The following is a 13,604-nucleotide window of genomic DNA, read 5'->3' on the forward strand; positions in this document are numbered from 1 at the left end:
CCTGCTGTAACAGGGACAGAGGGAGCCTCTTGTGGAACACTGCATCTCCTCAGAATACAAAAACAGTTCAGGGTATCACAGCAGGCCACAGCATTTTATGTTGTGGGTGCCACACTGCCCCTCTTAATCAGTTCCTTCACCAACTGTTGCCTGGTCAGGGCACAGAGCAAAAAGAAATCACGCAAAGGGGGCACAGAATTAGCATTCCACGTTCAAGGGGAACCACTGGGCACTTGGAACAGCTGCACCTAGGCCTTGCTTCCCATCACCACAACCCCATGGAGCCACCCCCACCCACTCTTGACAGGACGGTACCAAGGCTTGTAGCCTCCCAGGGAGTGGAAGCACATCTCCAGCCAAAGTGCTTGGGGAGGGAGGTGGGAACAGAGGAAGCCAAGGCCAGGCAGGTACTTTCTGGAAAGTTTTAATCTAGAACCTGTAAAACTACATCAAACGGCAGCGTCCCTAGAGGGGGAGGGGGAGGGGGATGAACAAAAAAGGGACATGATTTTTTTCTTTTTTTAAAAAAAGGCATTTTGTGATCAGAATTAAAAAAAAAAAAAGTAACCACTCACAAAACCGAGGTATCAGTACAGTTATATACAAACCAGATTTGTGTGTGTGTGTGTGTGACAGTGGTGGGGTTGAAAGGAGCTCAGTACAGACTGCCAGGGTGGGGAGCCCAACCACCCCAAAGAGGATTGAAAATACATTCTCAAGTGGTGATATGACAATGGAAGAAACCCAGCTTGAGGGGTGGTGGGGTAAAGGGGAGGGAGGAACAAGAGAGGTAATTGCAGCCAGGGTCCCATTTTTCTCTTGTGCTTTGGAAAGAGGAGGGGAAAAGCCGGCTTGTCAAATGGGAAGGAAGGGCAGGCTGTGCTATCCTGCTTTTGTAGATGCAGGGAAGGAGGTAAATGGGAGGGGGAGCTCCCCTTATCTTCCACCATACTGGTAAGATACTGGTGACCACTGCTGCAACAACTACCTGCGCAGGAAGAGTGTTAACAGAGGCCACCCCCCACATACCCCACCACAAAGCTCTTCCTCTTGCCCCGAAACATCAGTATGACCTATGTATGTCGTCTTCCGTAATGGAAAGACTGGGGCAAAAATGCTCCCCAGCTAATGACCCCTCAGGCAACTCTCCCCACAGGCAGATGGTGCCACTTTCTTTAATAACAGCCAAAGCCACTCTCGGGCACAGAGGAAAAGAAGCCAAGTATGAACACGTGTGCAAAGTTGGTGGCCAAGGTCTGGTTTGTTCCAGAGCATCCTGGGTCAGGAAGAAACATGCTGAAAGTTATCTTAGCCTGGAAGTGCTGGAGAAGGGGGGTGGGGGTGGGGCTTGGGATCAGAACCAACAAGCAAGGCACCAGCAAGACTGATGGGGCAGCAGTTCTAACCATGATGCTGTGCAAGCTGTCAAGGCCCATAAAAGAAACTGGCTCAGGCTGAACAAAGGAATGCTCTGCTCCCAGAAGCCCTTGCTAGCTTTATGCTGTTGCCCCTGGAGCTTGCAGGGAAGAGAATTGCTGGGGAGGGGGGTGGTCAGAGGTGAAGAAACAGACCGCTGTGGCTTGGGACACTCCCCATCCTTTGCTCTTCCAAGGTGGGAGGCAACCGTATGCATGGCTAGAATCTTCACCCCACTCTTCTTATAGGGGGTCTCAGGACCCCTGCCAGAAGAAGAGCAAATTGGAGGACAGTGCTCCTTCCAATGGCCTTGCCGAAAACAGGCCCTGATCTCTGGGAGCAGAACTGGCCGAGAGCAGGAAGGGGAGGAGAGGGCGACCGCAGAACTGTCCGAACCCACCACTGTCCATCACTGGCCTGACGGGGGAAACCCAGAGGGAGAACCACTGGCACCATTATGCCCTTAGGAAAGCCCAACTCTCCCAGGGCATGAGTGAGCACACGCCCGGCAGCTGAAAGCCCACCACCAACACAAGGAGCGGGAGAGGAGGGTGCGAGTGAAAGGCATTGTGGGGGAGGGCGAGCTCTGGCAGTTGAGGGGGCGGGGTGTCCACTTATTTCCTCATCTTTGCTTTTTGCTGTGTTTGGTAAAAATTTAAAACCCTGTCTCATGTGCAACAACAAAAAAAAGAAATAAAAGGAAAGTACCATGGTCGCCACGGAGACCAAAAGGGATGCCCCCCAACACAGTCACTATAGAGACCAACAGCCCTTGGTACGCTCCCACTACTGTTGCCACGGAGACGGGCTGGGTGGCTGCCAGCCACTACCCCACGCACTCTGTCTCCATAGCGATCCAGCAGCGGGGGGGGGGGGAGTGATGGAGAGGGGGGATGTCCCCAAACATCCAGCTGCCGCCCCCTTTCCCTGCCCCCCCCAATCTCCGTCCTGCACCAGGGTATCGAAAAATAAACCCTTCCAGAGTTAAAATTGCAGCTTTTTACTCCTAACCCCCACCCCATGCGCGTGCAGGCTGGGCCCCCCCGGGGGGCCTGTTAAAGCTTCAGTTCGTTGGCGATTTTTGAGGCAATGTTCTTGAAGGCCATGGAGGTGCCCGATATCCGCTTGAAGCGGACACCGTTGAGGGAGAGGCGGGGGAGCTTGCACACCTCCATCTCCCACTGGACAAAGGCCTCGTGGCCCGGCGCTCCGTGCATGCACAGAAGCATGTACTTCTCCTGCAGCTCGCACTGGCAGTTGTTAGCGTCCAGCACTTTCCGGATCTCCTTCATCATCTCATTGGGCTCCATGGAGCTCGTCGTCTTCATGCTCCAGGTGAAGCGCAGCGAGCGCGGCTTGGCCTCCCGGTTCTCGTCCCGCTCCTTGTCGCCGCTGCTGCCCACCATGTGAGGCCTGAGAGGGGAGAGCGAGACAGTGAGCGGAGAAGGGCGCCCTCCCCACTCGGCCCCTTCGGCTGCCCCCAGAGGCCAAGCCTGGTCGGCAACCGAGAGCTGGAGAGGGGAGAGAGAGAGACACACACACGCACACACAGAGACGCTAAGTAGTAGTCTGGGAGCAACAGAAGAGAGAGACAGGCACACGGAGGAGACGGAGAGGAGGTGCCAGGGAGCAGCCTGGCCCTGCTGGAGAAACAGACAGAGTGGAGCAAAGGCTTCCCCCAAAGGCTGGAGGAGGCCCCGTGACACTGGCTGCATCTCACCTGAGCGTCTCCACACGGTCTTTGCTTTCGGGCTCATGCAGGTTCCTCAAAAAACAGAGCAGGAGAACAAGGTATCAGGCACCCTCCAGTCAGCAGCTCCTAGACCTGCTCTCCTTTTCTCCCAGGGGGCAGGGGGACGAGTGTGTATCTCTGGCAGGTGGGGCAGGGCGGGGGGCAACTCAAGACACGGAAGGGGCTGGGGAGGGCGTCATGAGGGCTGATGCCAAGCCCACAGGCCCCCCGGCATGCAAGACTCTGCGCGGCATGCTGGGAAGTGCGTTTTGCCAACATGGTGGTGAGGAGGAGGGCATCTGGGCTGGCTGGTTGCAGGTGTGGGGTGCGCAGCGGCACCTCTCTCCCTGGTCCCTCGGCACAAGCAGAAGCCACAGCCAGGCAAGGGAAGAGAAGAGAAGAGGAGCTGGAGTGGCGGGGGAAGAGCCTGCCCTGTGATCACCAGCTCAAAGCATACCTCTGCCACACACTTGCAAAATGAGCCATGATCTCTCTCGGCCTCCACCTGCAATACCACCACTAGCCTACCTTACAGGGTTGCTGCAAGGACCACGAAGAGAATGCACACACGCTCGAAAATCAGTATATAGGAAGCTGCCTTATATGGAGCCATACCACTGGTCCATCTAGCCCAGTACAGTCTACACTGACTGGCAGCAGCTCTTCAGAGTTTCAGGCAGGGAGTCTCTCCCGGCCCTACCTGGAGATGCTGCTAGGGATTGAACCTGGGACTTTCTGCATGCAAGGCAGATGCTCTACTATGGAACTACTGTCCTTCCCCTGTGGCCCTCAATGCTAAATAGTATTAAATCATGCTCTAGGAATTCTAGACATTATTGCAATATAAAGTAAATGACTTGGGAGGTGCTTTCCCTCTCATCTGAGCACCACTCCCCAAGCCTAAAAATACACTGTGCCCAACTCTGTACCCGCTTCACAGAAACTTGCATCATAACCCACCTGCCCACTGAGACCAGTAAATGAGGAGAGCGTGCTGATAGCACCACCATGCAAGAGAAAAGGAAGAGCACAACCCTTGCCACGGTGGCTTCACAGTTTGCGGAATCTACTTATGAGTCTCAAGAGATGGCAAACTAAAAACACTTTGGTTTCCATCAGGTTTTTAAGCAGCCCAACGGGCTGTCCTGGGAGAATGGTTTTGTGACATTGAGAGCCAATTTTATCAAAGCTGCTGCTTCACTGGATTCAGGCTCCAAACATTAAGTAGCACGCACCCTTTTAATTTGGTTCTGGTTATACAAAGCACCACTTCTGGATTTATTTTTTAAAGCAACTCCTCAAAGCTCTTCCTGGCGTTGAGGCCAAGTGATGCTGGCCTTTTAAACTGCCCAGATTTTTTGTTTAAGCAGATATTTTAAGCTCTGTCTCTTTCTTTGTTTTGTTTTTGGGTATTGCTGATATTTACTGCTTGCCATTCTGGGTACCCCTTTCTGGGGGATAAAGAGCCATATACACCGGGGGCAGTGTGTGTATAATATTTGGCCTTCCAGATTTTGTACTACAAATCCCTCCACGCCTGACCACTGGCCATGCTGGCTGGGGAAGGCGGGAGCAAGCAGCTATTAACACCTGGAGTGCCACAGGCCCCCCACTCCTTGCTATCCTTAAATATTCCAGCCACATCCATCCATCACTAAGCCATGTGACTTGCAACAGCCAATGGAGCTCCCTCATGCCAGCTCAGATGAGGGAGGGGGCAAGCAAGCAACTTGCTTCCTGATCACCAGTGTGCTTCCTTCTCTGCTCATCCACCATCACCAGGCAGGAGGTGGGGTAGGGGCGGAGGATGGGGGGAATCAAACAATGGAGAAACCTTCACACACACCCCCACAAGCCTTTAAAACAGCAGCTGCAGCTGCCTCTTATGGTCCACGGGATCAGAGAGCTGGGAGGGGGTCATTTCTAGCACAACCCCTCTGCTCAACCCCTCTGTTCTCCTCCCCATCCCTGGTCATCCATCTTATGGCAAGTAGCTCCACAATGCTAAGGTTTTAAAGTACTTGCTGTTCATGAGTAGAGGGGGAGAAAGCCCCCCCAACCCCCACTTTTAGTCAATTTTACCCAGGAGAAAACGTTCCTTCCTGACCCCACAAAGAGAGAAATCTGTTAGATGTTCAGCATAACTTGAAACAATAAAAAAGGTGAAATAGACTGAATGAGGAAGGCCAGGGTTTTTGGAACACTCCAGAACCAAAAAGGTATGTAGGATTCACATCCTGCCCTGTGCCCTGGGTTGTCCAAAGAAACAAGCAAAAACCCAGAGTCTTTTAAAGTGGAACCTGCTGACACTTTCTGCAGATTTGTTCCCATGAGGACTAGCAACCTCCCCCTTTCTAAAAAAGAACAAGATAAAAAGGCTACCTACTATAACCGGGGGGGGGGGGGAGAGAGAAAGGAAACCAACCCCCAACACACCGACTAATAGTATCTTCCAGATTGTGCTCAAAACCTGCCACAGGATAGTAATATCTGCTCTTTGGGGCCATGCAGATTCCGAGGCAACCGTCTCCCCACATGTCCGCCCTGAACCCTCAAGGCAGCTGCAAGCAATAGAGGCACAGCGACAGCCCAGCGCCTCCTAACCACCACCATGCAGGGAGAAAGGGGATTAGTTGGGTTGGGGGGTGGGTGGGCGTGTGTGAAAGAGAAAGGCGGGGGGGGGGGGGGGGGGAGAAGGGTTTCGGTTAAAGATCAGAGGCCCAGCCTGGGGGACCAAGGAAGATGGCAGGCACCTTTAAAGAGACAGCATGCCCAAGTGGAGGAGGCCCAGCACCGGGTGAACAAGCAACCTCTGCGGCTTCCCCTGCCCACCCTCCTCCCCACCCAGTCCCAGGCCAGCTCATTTGTAGGCGGCTGAGAGGCAGGCCAGAGCCAATGGGGGTCTTTCTCCAACCCACATCCCAGAGGCAGGGAGTTAACAAGCCCCCCCCCCCCCCCCGCTGTCCCTTTAAGCATGCTCTGTGCACACACACAGACACACACACACACAGACACCATTAGCAGCCAGAAGGCACAGAAGGGGGTGGGGCGGGAAGAGGAGAGGAAGAAGCCGGCAGGGAGGAGGTTAGTACTGCACAGGAGGAGGAGGAGGACAGAACAAAACCAGAGTGATGAACGCCTACCTTCTGGCAAACCTGAAAGACAGATTTCTAAAAGGAAAAAAAAAAAGGAGGGGAAACGGTGGGTGGGTGGGTGAGCGAGTGCGCAAATGACCGAGTGACAGGAGTGCCAGCCGCGCGGGAGCAGGCCGGGGCGCCCCAACCTCCCTCCCTAAAATAGTAATTGGCGGTGGGTGTCACAGCAAGGCCCCCACAACCCCGCCGCCTCACAACCCTCCTCGACCTTAGCTCCCTCCTCCCTGCAAACTTGGGAATCTGAAGAGCCTCCTTTGCTTCAGACAGAGACAGGCCGGAGGGAGGAGGGCTGAGCTGGGGCTCCCACTGCCCCCCTCCCATTGGTGCTGGAACCTTGCAGAGGGGGAGGGAGGGAGGGAGGCCAGGACCCCAGAGGCACTTGGCTGCCCCCCTCGTCCCCAGTCCTGCCACAGCCTAACTCTCCCCACAAAGCTGGGAACAGAAGCTGGGGGTGCAGTGGAGGGGCAGGTTAAACACTTACAGCAAAGAGGGAAAGGGGTTGGGGGCAGGAGGCGCTGGGCTGTACAGAATGGCTCCCCCGTCATGCACCATAAAACACCCCCTCCCCCCAATTGAGACAAAAGGCTTTGCCAGGAAACTGTGCCCCATCTCACAGCCCATCCCCTCTCAGGGCTGTACGGGAAAGAGAGAAGCCATTTTGAGACATATTCACACACACGTATACACACGCCACAAAAAAGCTGCCTTGAGGGACGGGTTCGAGCAGACCCCAGCTGCAAGACCTTCCTGGCTGGATCCTCACCAGAGAAGGCAGCTGGTACTGACAGGGTCCAGAAGGCATCTCCTCCATCCTGTTGCTTGGAAGGGGATGGAGCAGCATAGGGGAACCCTGGAAATGAGCTTAGTTGCCACCCTCATCATCTGGGCTGCTCTGCTAAATCCTTGTCCACCCCCCACCCCTGGGATGGCTGGGCTGCAGGCGAGGCGGCTCCCACCCACCCTCAGCTTTGCGGCCTTCGCAGCACCCCAGGTCACTGCAGGAACCACAACAGAAGCAGAAGCAGGGTGCCATCGGAGGGTGTGGGAGGCAGGCCTGGCTTGCTCTGCGGCTCAGCTGAGACTCTGCTGGTCTCCTTTTCTGAGCTGCAAGCAGAAATGGGAATTCCCGGGGAGGAGCGCATAAGGCAGCATGCGCATGCTCTTGGGGAGAGCGCAAGGTGGTTCCTCCATGGCCTTGAGCTCTGCAGTTGCCAGGAGGAAGGTGACCTTCAGCCCACTCTTCTGATCTCCATTCCCAGAATGCCTCTCTCCAATGTGGCGCCTCCTGATTGGTCTTAACACGTCAGGGAAGCACAGGAAGTTGCCATGGAGCAAGTCAGGCTATTGATCCACCTAGCGCTGTATCACCTACAACAGGTGTGAGGAGCCTTTGCCCCCCCCCCCGATGTTGCTGAACTACAACTCCCAGCAGCCCCAAGAAGAATGGCTAATGAGCAAAGGACGATGGGAGCTGAAGTTCAGCAACACCAGAAAGGTCAAAGGCTCCCCCAAACCTTGTCTCTGCTGGTCGGAAGTGGCTCTTAGGGTTTCCAACAGGGGACAACTCCCAGACCTACCGGAAACGGGGGATCAAACCTGAAACCTTCTGCATGCAATGCAGACACTGCCTAAATGAGCCATGGTTCTCCCCAAGCATCCCTGGTCCAGGTGCACTCCCTTGCGCATGAGCCCATTTGTCTGAAGACGTCCTTTGAGAGGGGCCTCTTCTCTGCCGCTCAATGCTCCAATACCAGGAGGGAGCTGAAAGGCAGGAAAGGGGTTCTCCACCCCTACATGCACACATATAAACACATGCAAACACACACACATCCCTCTTGGTTGAATGCTACAGAAAAAATGGGGTGCCCCAAGCTTAATTAGGAGGCTAGTCCTCTCCAACCCCTTCCAAGCACAGTTTGGAAGGGATCCAGCCAAGGAAGGCAGCTGACACTCCTGCCCCTGCGCTGGTTCTGTGCAGCAATACAGTGGGGGCAGGGAGGAGAGATGCAAGACGAAGAGGAGGCGGCTGGGGTCACAAGGACATCCTTGGTGTGGGGTGGGGAAGAGGGGTACTTATGAGGGTGGGCCTGGCTGTGCACAACACACAACACACACAAGGTAGTGAGCCTTCATGCTGCGCCCTGGGGGAGCGGGGGAGGATGGCTTGCATTCACCTCTCACCCCCAAACTGAACTCCCAAAGCACATATCTCAAGCAATCCTGGAGTTGTTTCCAATCGGCAGAGAATACCAGCTACGGATTTGGAAAGGGGGACGGCTCCTCTTGCGCCCACCCCTGCCCACTCCCCTGCTCACCTGCGCACGAACTTGGAGGTGAACTTGCTGAAGATGCTCCCTGAGGCCCCCCTCCTGCCTTGGCTGTTCCCGGAGGGCGACGCGGGCGTGAGGCCGTAGGGGAGGTTCTGCTGGTCCCGGACCTGCCGGAGCTGCCCGGCATGGAAAGTGCTGCGGCTGGAGACGCCCCGCGGGAAGTTGGTGCGCTCCGGGAGGGCACTGCTGATGTTGTGGGCCGAGGGAGAGGCGACGGGGACCCTCTGGGGTGCAGTGCTGTGGGGAGGGGAGGGGGAAGAGCAGAGAAGACGACAGTCAGCGACCCCACTTGCTCGCCATCCAGGAACACTCCGCTGCCTGGGCTGAACAGGAAAAGTCTTTGGGGCAAGCCACTTTCAAGGGTTATGGCCTTTGCGCCCCAGAGGATTCTGGGAGGTGGTGTTCCGCTTGTGAGGGTGGGAGGAAACACAAGGGGAGTTCTACGAAGAACCACACAGCTGGGATTATATGAAGAGGTGCTCCTGAAATCCCAGGAGGAGTTCTCGAAAAATGGTGAGCCTGTTAAAATGGGTTTGCAGCCTAGTTTAAGACTGCAGAATAATTGCAGGCGGAATGTTGGCAGCTCCCCACAAGGCTGTGGTTGCTTAAACCCAACATGTGCAGCAGATACCTCGTTGGCAGCCAACGCTGAAAAATAAATGAATAAACAACCCATATTTTGAACTGAGCACGGGCTGAAGGGCCTGCAATCTCAAGTAAGGGCACCAGGTGGGGGGGGAGGAGGATGGGACCCTTACACCTTTAATTAAACCTCACCTGCTGAAATCCCCTCTTCTACACAATTGTGAAAGGTGCAGAAGCCCCACCCCCTTTGCCATTTCTGGCCGCTTCAAATCTCAGCTCCTTCCGCTGCTCACTCCTGCACCAGCTTGGATAAAGGGAATAGATTTCCAAAGCCCCTAGTCCTCAGTGTGAAGACTAGCCTTTTGCGCTGGCAGGAGGGGCACAACAACAACAAGCTGACAGGAATGAGTCTCCAGGAGAGGATACTTGCTAATAGCCTCTGCTGTTGCTGTTGACCCTTTAGATGAGGTTAAAGAGCCGCTTGCCTGAACCCCAGCTGGTGAAGTAGAGACAAACAGAGCTGAATAAAAAAGAAGGGGAAGGGTTCAGAAGGCTCCAATTGTCCTTTTTCTGCCTGGAGAGGACAGGCAACTAACTGGAGGCTTCTGATCTCGTTCTCAGACTCCTTTCAAGCCATCCAACTTGCCATTACCTGAAGTTGGAAAGGATGCCTGTTCTACTTTCTACCAAGCAGCCCTGTTCCCCCTGCATTAGTGTTGTGCCTCCTTTTTTGGGCAGAGGGGGAGACTATTCCTGTCACATCCTACAAGTCAGCTTGTCCAAAAAACAGCTGCAGGGCACCAAGTTGCCCTCCAAGGCACCACAATCCTTCCAACCCCAAAACATTTGGCTGTCCCCCTCTACTTACCTCCAGGCCCTGAGCGAGCGCACTGGGGAAGGGCAAAAAAAGAGACATGGCTCCAGGGTGCGGAGCAGGCGGAAGACACAAAAATGTTGGAGAGCCCTGGGGGTGGGCAGGGGATGGAGGACACAAGGCACGCAGAGCTGCCCACTTGCCTGGGTCGCTGCGCCTCACAGTTATTGTCGGAGGGGGGCAGCGCGGGCTTGGAGGGGTGCACCGAGGCAGACATGGATTTCTGGTGCTGTCGCGGGCGCGCAGAGCTCACGGCGGCGGAAGCTGAAGCGGTAGAAGCCCTGGAGCCTGGAGTGGTTAGGCTAGGGGGGGGTGAGGGGAGGAAAGAAAACACAAGCAGGGGAGAAGCAGATGTTTAAAAAAGGAGGGATGGAGTGGAGGGTGGAGGGAAAAACCAGGGAAGGTGGTGGGCTGTATCCGTAGCTGACCCAAACAGACTCCCGGTCTAGGAGGGAGGTGCCACCTTACCCACTGTGCCCAACATCTCGTTTGCCCCGTTTTAAGGAGAGTTCCTCGTTCTATGAGTCTCGGGTGGATTTATTCCCAAGCCCCCAGGAATAATAAAAAAAAAGTCATGTGACAGAGGCAAGGTACTTGGGACTGTGCACAAGGTGGGGGTGGGTGGGCTCTGAACAGACTGCCAAAATAGCAATGCACTGATGCTGCTGCTCTGGCAGACGCCCCCTTATTCCCACCCAACGGGCATGGAAACGCAGAACTCCTCTCGCTAACTGATCTGCATTCTTTCATCAACAGCCACGTTTGTCGAATGACTGGCTTTATATCCCGCTTTTTGACTGGAGTCCTTAAAGCGATTTAGGGCCTTTGCAAAACGGAACCGATGCACGTTTATTAAAAAGAACCCTTTTATAACAAAACAGGCCAAAACAAAAAAGCAAAATGGAAGCCCAGCCAGAGGAGGCACCAGGGGCTCTTGTCTCTCTGACAGTCATTTTCCTCCCAGGCAGGAGGGGCCACTCAAGGGCCTTTCAGCAAACCTTTCCTTTCCTTGCACGTGTCTGTCTCCGATGCTGTTCCCTTGCTTGACCCTAATGCTTTGTGCAAGAAAGGGGGAAGGGCCCCCTTATTCTCCAAAGGCCCCGACTCACCCCGGTAGGGCCATGCTGCAGCTGGGGCCTCATTGCAGGATTGCAGGGTGGGGGGAGGAAAGGCAGCGGCTGCTCCACCTTCAGCTTTGGATACGGCACGTGCTGTCAAATAATCAATCTGTCTGTTTGGCAGCTCAGACCACATCCACATGCTTGCCCTTGCTCAATGAAACTGAGCTGCTTCTAATCATTTCAGCTGAAGGAAGAAGGCCCTGGATCTCCCCCTCCCCAACCCATCAATTTCTCACCATGGATACAGCCGCTACTAGGTAAACGGATGTCCCGGGGAAGGGGAGGAAGAGCAAATATACAATATACAACCCGGTATATGTGTATATGTGTCAGGCACAACCTTGATGCAAGAGTGGGAATGGATGTGGAGGGAATCGTGCTGGGGTCGGGTGGGGGACGGGACACCATGGCAGTTAGACCCTAAAAAGAGAGAGCCAATGTTCTCAAGCAAAAAGAAAACGGGTTTTGCTTGCATGTATCTATGCATGTTATGTTATGTGCGTGTCCATAATGGATGAGAAATGAAGAGGTCAAGCAGGGCTGCTTCTTCTGAGCCGTATCGGAAGTAGGAAAAGTGGGGAGAGCTTAACACCAGCTGTGGATTTAGCAACTCTTTTGGTAGAGACAGGCGACCAGGATCCCGTCCAGGCGAGTGAGTGAGCTGGTTGGCAGAAAAAAAAATGGGTCCCTCCATTCTTCCTGTCGGTCCCCTTGGGTGGGTGGGGCTTCCTCTCCTCCACGGCCAGCATGGAAACACAGGCTAGTAGCCTTTGATGAAATAAACCCTGCAGGCTAGTAGCTAGTAGCCTAAGACCCGGAGGTGTGCTGACACAAGGGTGGTGGTGGGATCAACACGCCGACCGGACTGGCCTTAACTGCAGAGGGTCCACAGTTCAAGATGCATCCGACTCATTTAAAAAGGCTACGTTGTAGGGAAGGTCTAATATTTGCCTAGTTCTCTCTGAAGTGGCGCAAGCTGTGTTTGAGCTCCACCACTTGAGGCTGCCGTGGGGGGGGGGGGCAGGTGAGAGAGCTCATAGGAGGAGATGCTCCTCCAATGCTGCAGAATTCTCTGGGGAGAAGGTGGGGCAGAGAAAGGAGAACTCTGCAGGGAGCAGATTGCTTGGTTGAGGAAGGGACCCTAGAGAGGAAGGCCGGTTTCCATTTGGCAGGGCTAACTATGGGCCGGGGTGTGTGTGTGAACATTGTTGCTCCAGATCCAGGACACGTGGTTCAGGCTGCTGCCGCTGCTGCTGAACCAGACAGAAGGAAAGAACAGAAGCGCCCCCCCCCCAGTAATACCCACAGCCATCTCCCCTCTCTCAATCAATTGGCAGAACAACGCTACAAATCATCTTTCAACACTTCTGAAGTATTCCAAACTAGCTCATAATCCCACCTTGCCGCCACCAGGATGCAGCTCCGTTCTTTGAGGACTGTGTTTGGGGAGCAGGGGAGAAGAGAATGGACCACTGACAGAGAAGGCACCTGAACCCAGGCAGGTTTGGACCCACCGCCTCTGAGTCTGTGTAAATGCAATGGCTGCCCCACAAAAACCCAGGGAACCACAGCTTGGTAAAGTCGGGGAGAACTCTTTGAAACGTGAGCACTGCTTCCTCCGTCCCAGGAACTACTGTTAAAATCAATTTTAAGTATGCAGCACATTCCTAATATTCTTAAAACCACGCAGGATTAGAGCAGGGATGGGGAATCTGTGGCCCTCCAGTTGTTGTTGGACTCCAACTCCCATCAGCCCCAGGCAGCACAGGCAATGGTCAGAGATAGTGGGAGCTGGAGTCCAGCAATATCTGAGAGGCCATAGGATCTGCATCTGTGACTTGGGAGACGAAATAAGAGAACCAGAGGCAAAGGTTCATGCATGCGTGTGCAGGTCTGTTTGGTGGTTTTCATTCATGCAGTCCAGCCAGGCAGCAACTGTGGCTTTGCCCAGCCAAACAGAGAATTGACAAGGCAGGTCTGACCTTCCAGTTGAGGCTGCATAGTCAGCTGTTGATTTCCAGCACTGCGCTGGATGGCCTCACAATGACCTCTCCAATTTTAGGATTGCCCCTATTACAGACTGCTGGTGGAGGCAATCACTTGCCTCCTTTGCATTACAAAGGTGCCTGCAGACAGAAAAGTTGTCATGCCAAGGAGAAGGGTTTTGGCTGACTGTTGCCTCTTGATATGTTGCCTTTCTGAGTGCAGGAATTCCCACCCTTGAGGATTCAAACACATGCCTCGGCCACCATCTTGCAATCTCTAATGGTACATTCCAGGGATGGCTCTCTCTCTCCCCACCCCCGCCACACACCCCGCATTAAGAAATGCATGACCCATCAGGGCTGGCCCAAGACATTTTGGCACCTGAGATGGACCTCAAAATGGTGC

The 13,604-nt window shown here is 54.4% G+C and overlaps 1 protein-coding gene across 15 annotated transcripts in view; it reads right to left on the bottom strand.

Annotated features, from left to right (window-relative positions):
* Positions 1 to 408: 408 nt before the first annotated feature.
* MARK2 (microtubule affinity regulating kinase 2) overlaps positions 409 to 13,604 on the bottom strand; it is a 110,619-nt gene continuing 97,423 nt past the window's right edge. For 6 of the 15 annotated variants that reach the window (XM_077920139.1, XM_077920140.1, XM_028711262.2 and 3 more), the window contains 5 exons: positions 10,236 to 10,394; positions 8,619 to 8,870; positions 6,292 to 6,318; positions 3,137 to 3,181; positions 409 to 2,829 (listed from right to left, as the gene is read on the bottom strand). In XM_077920139.1, the coding sequence (XP_077776265.1) occupies positions 2,472 to 2,829; positions 3,137 to 3,181; positions 6,292 to 6,318; positions 8,619 to 8,870; positions 10,236 to 10,394 (841 nt within the window). In that variant the 3' untranslated portion in view covers positions 409 to 2,471. The remainder of the gene's footprint in view (positions 2,830 to 3,136; positions 3,182 to 6,291; positions 6,319 to 8,618; positions 8,871 to 10,235; positions 10,395 to 13,604) is intronic. The other 9 variants (XM_077920148.1, XM_028711271.2, XM_077920143.1 and 6 more) reach the window with 7 other exon arrangements.

Source organism: Podarcis muralis, chromosome 16 (genome assembly GCF_964188315.1).
Source record: "Podarcis muralis chromosome 16, rPodMur119.hap1.1, whole genome shotgun sequence".
NCBI lineage: Eukaryota > Metazoa > Chordata > Lepidosauria > Squamata > Lacertidae > Podarcis > Podarcis muralis.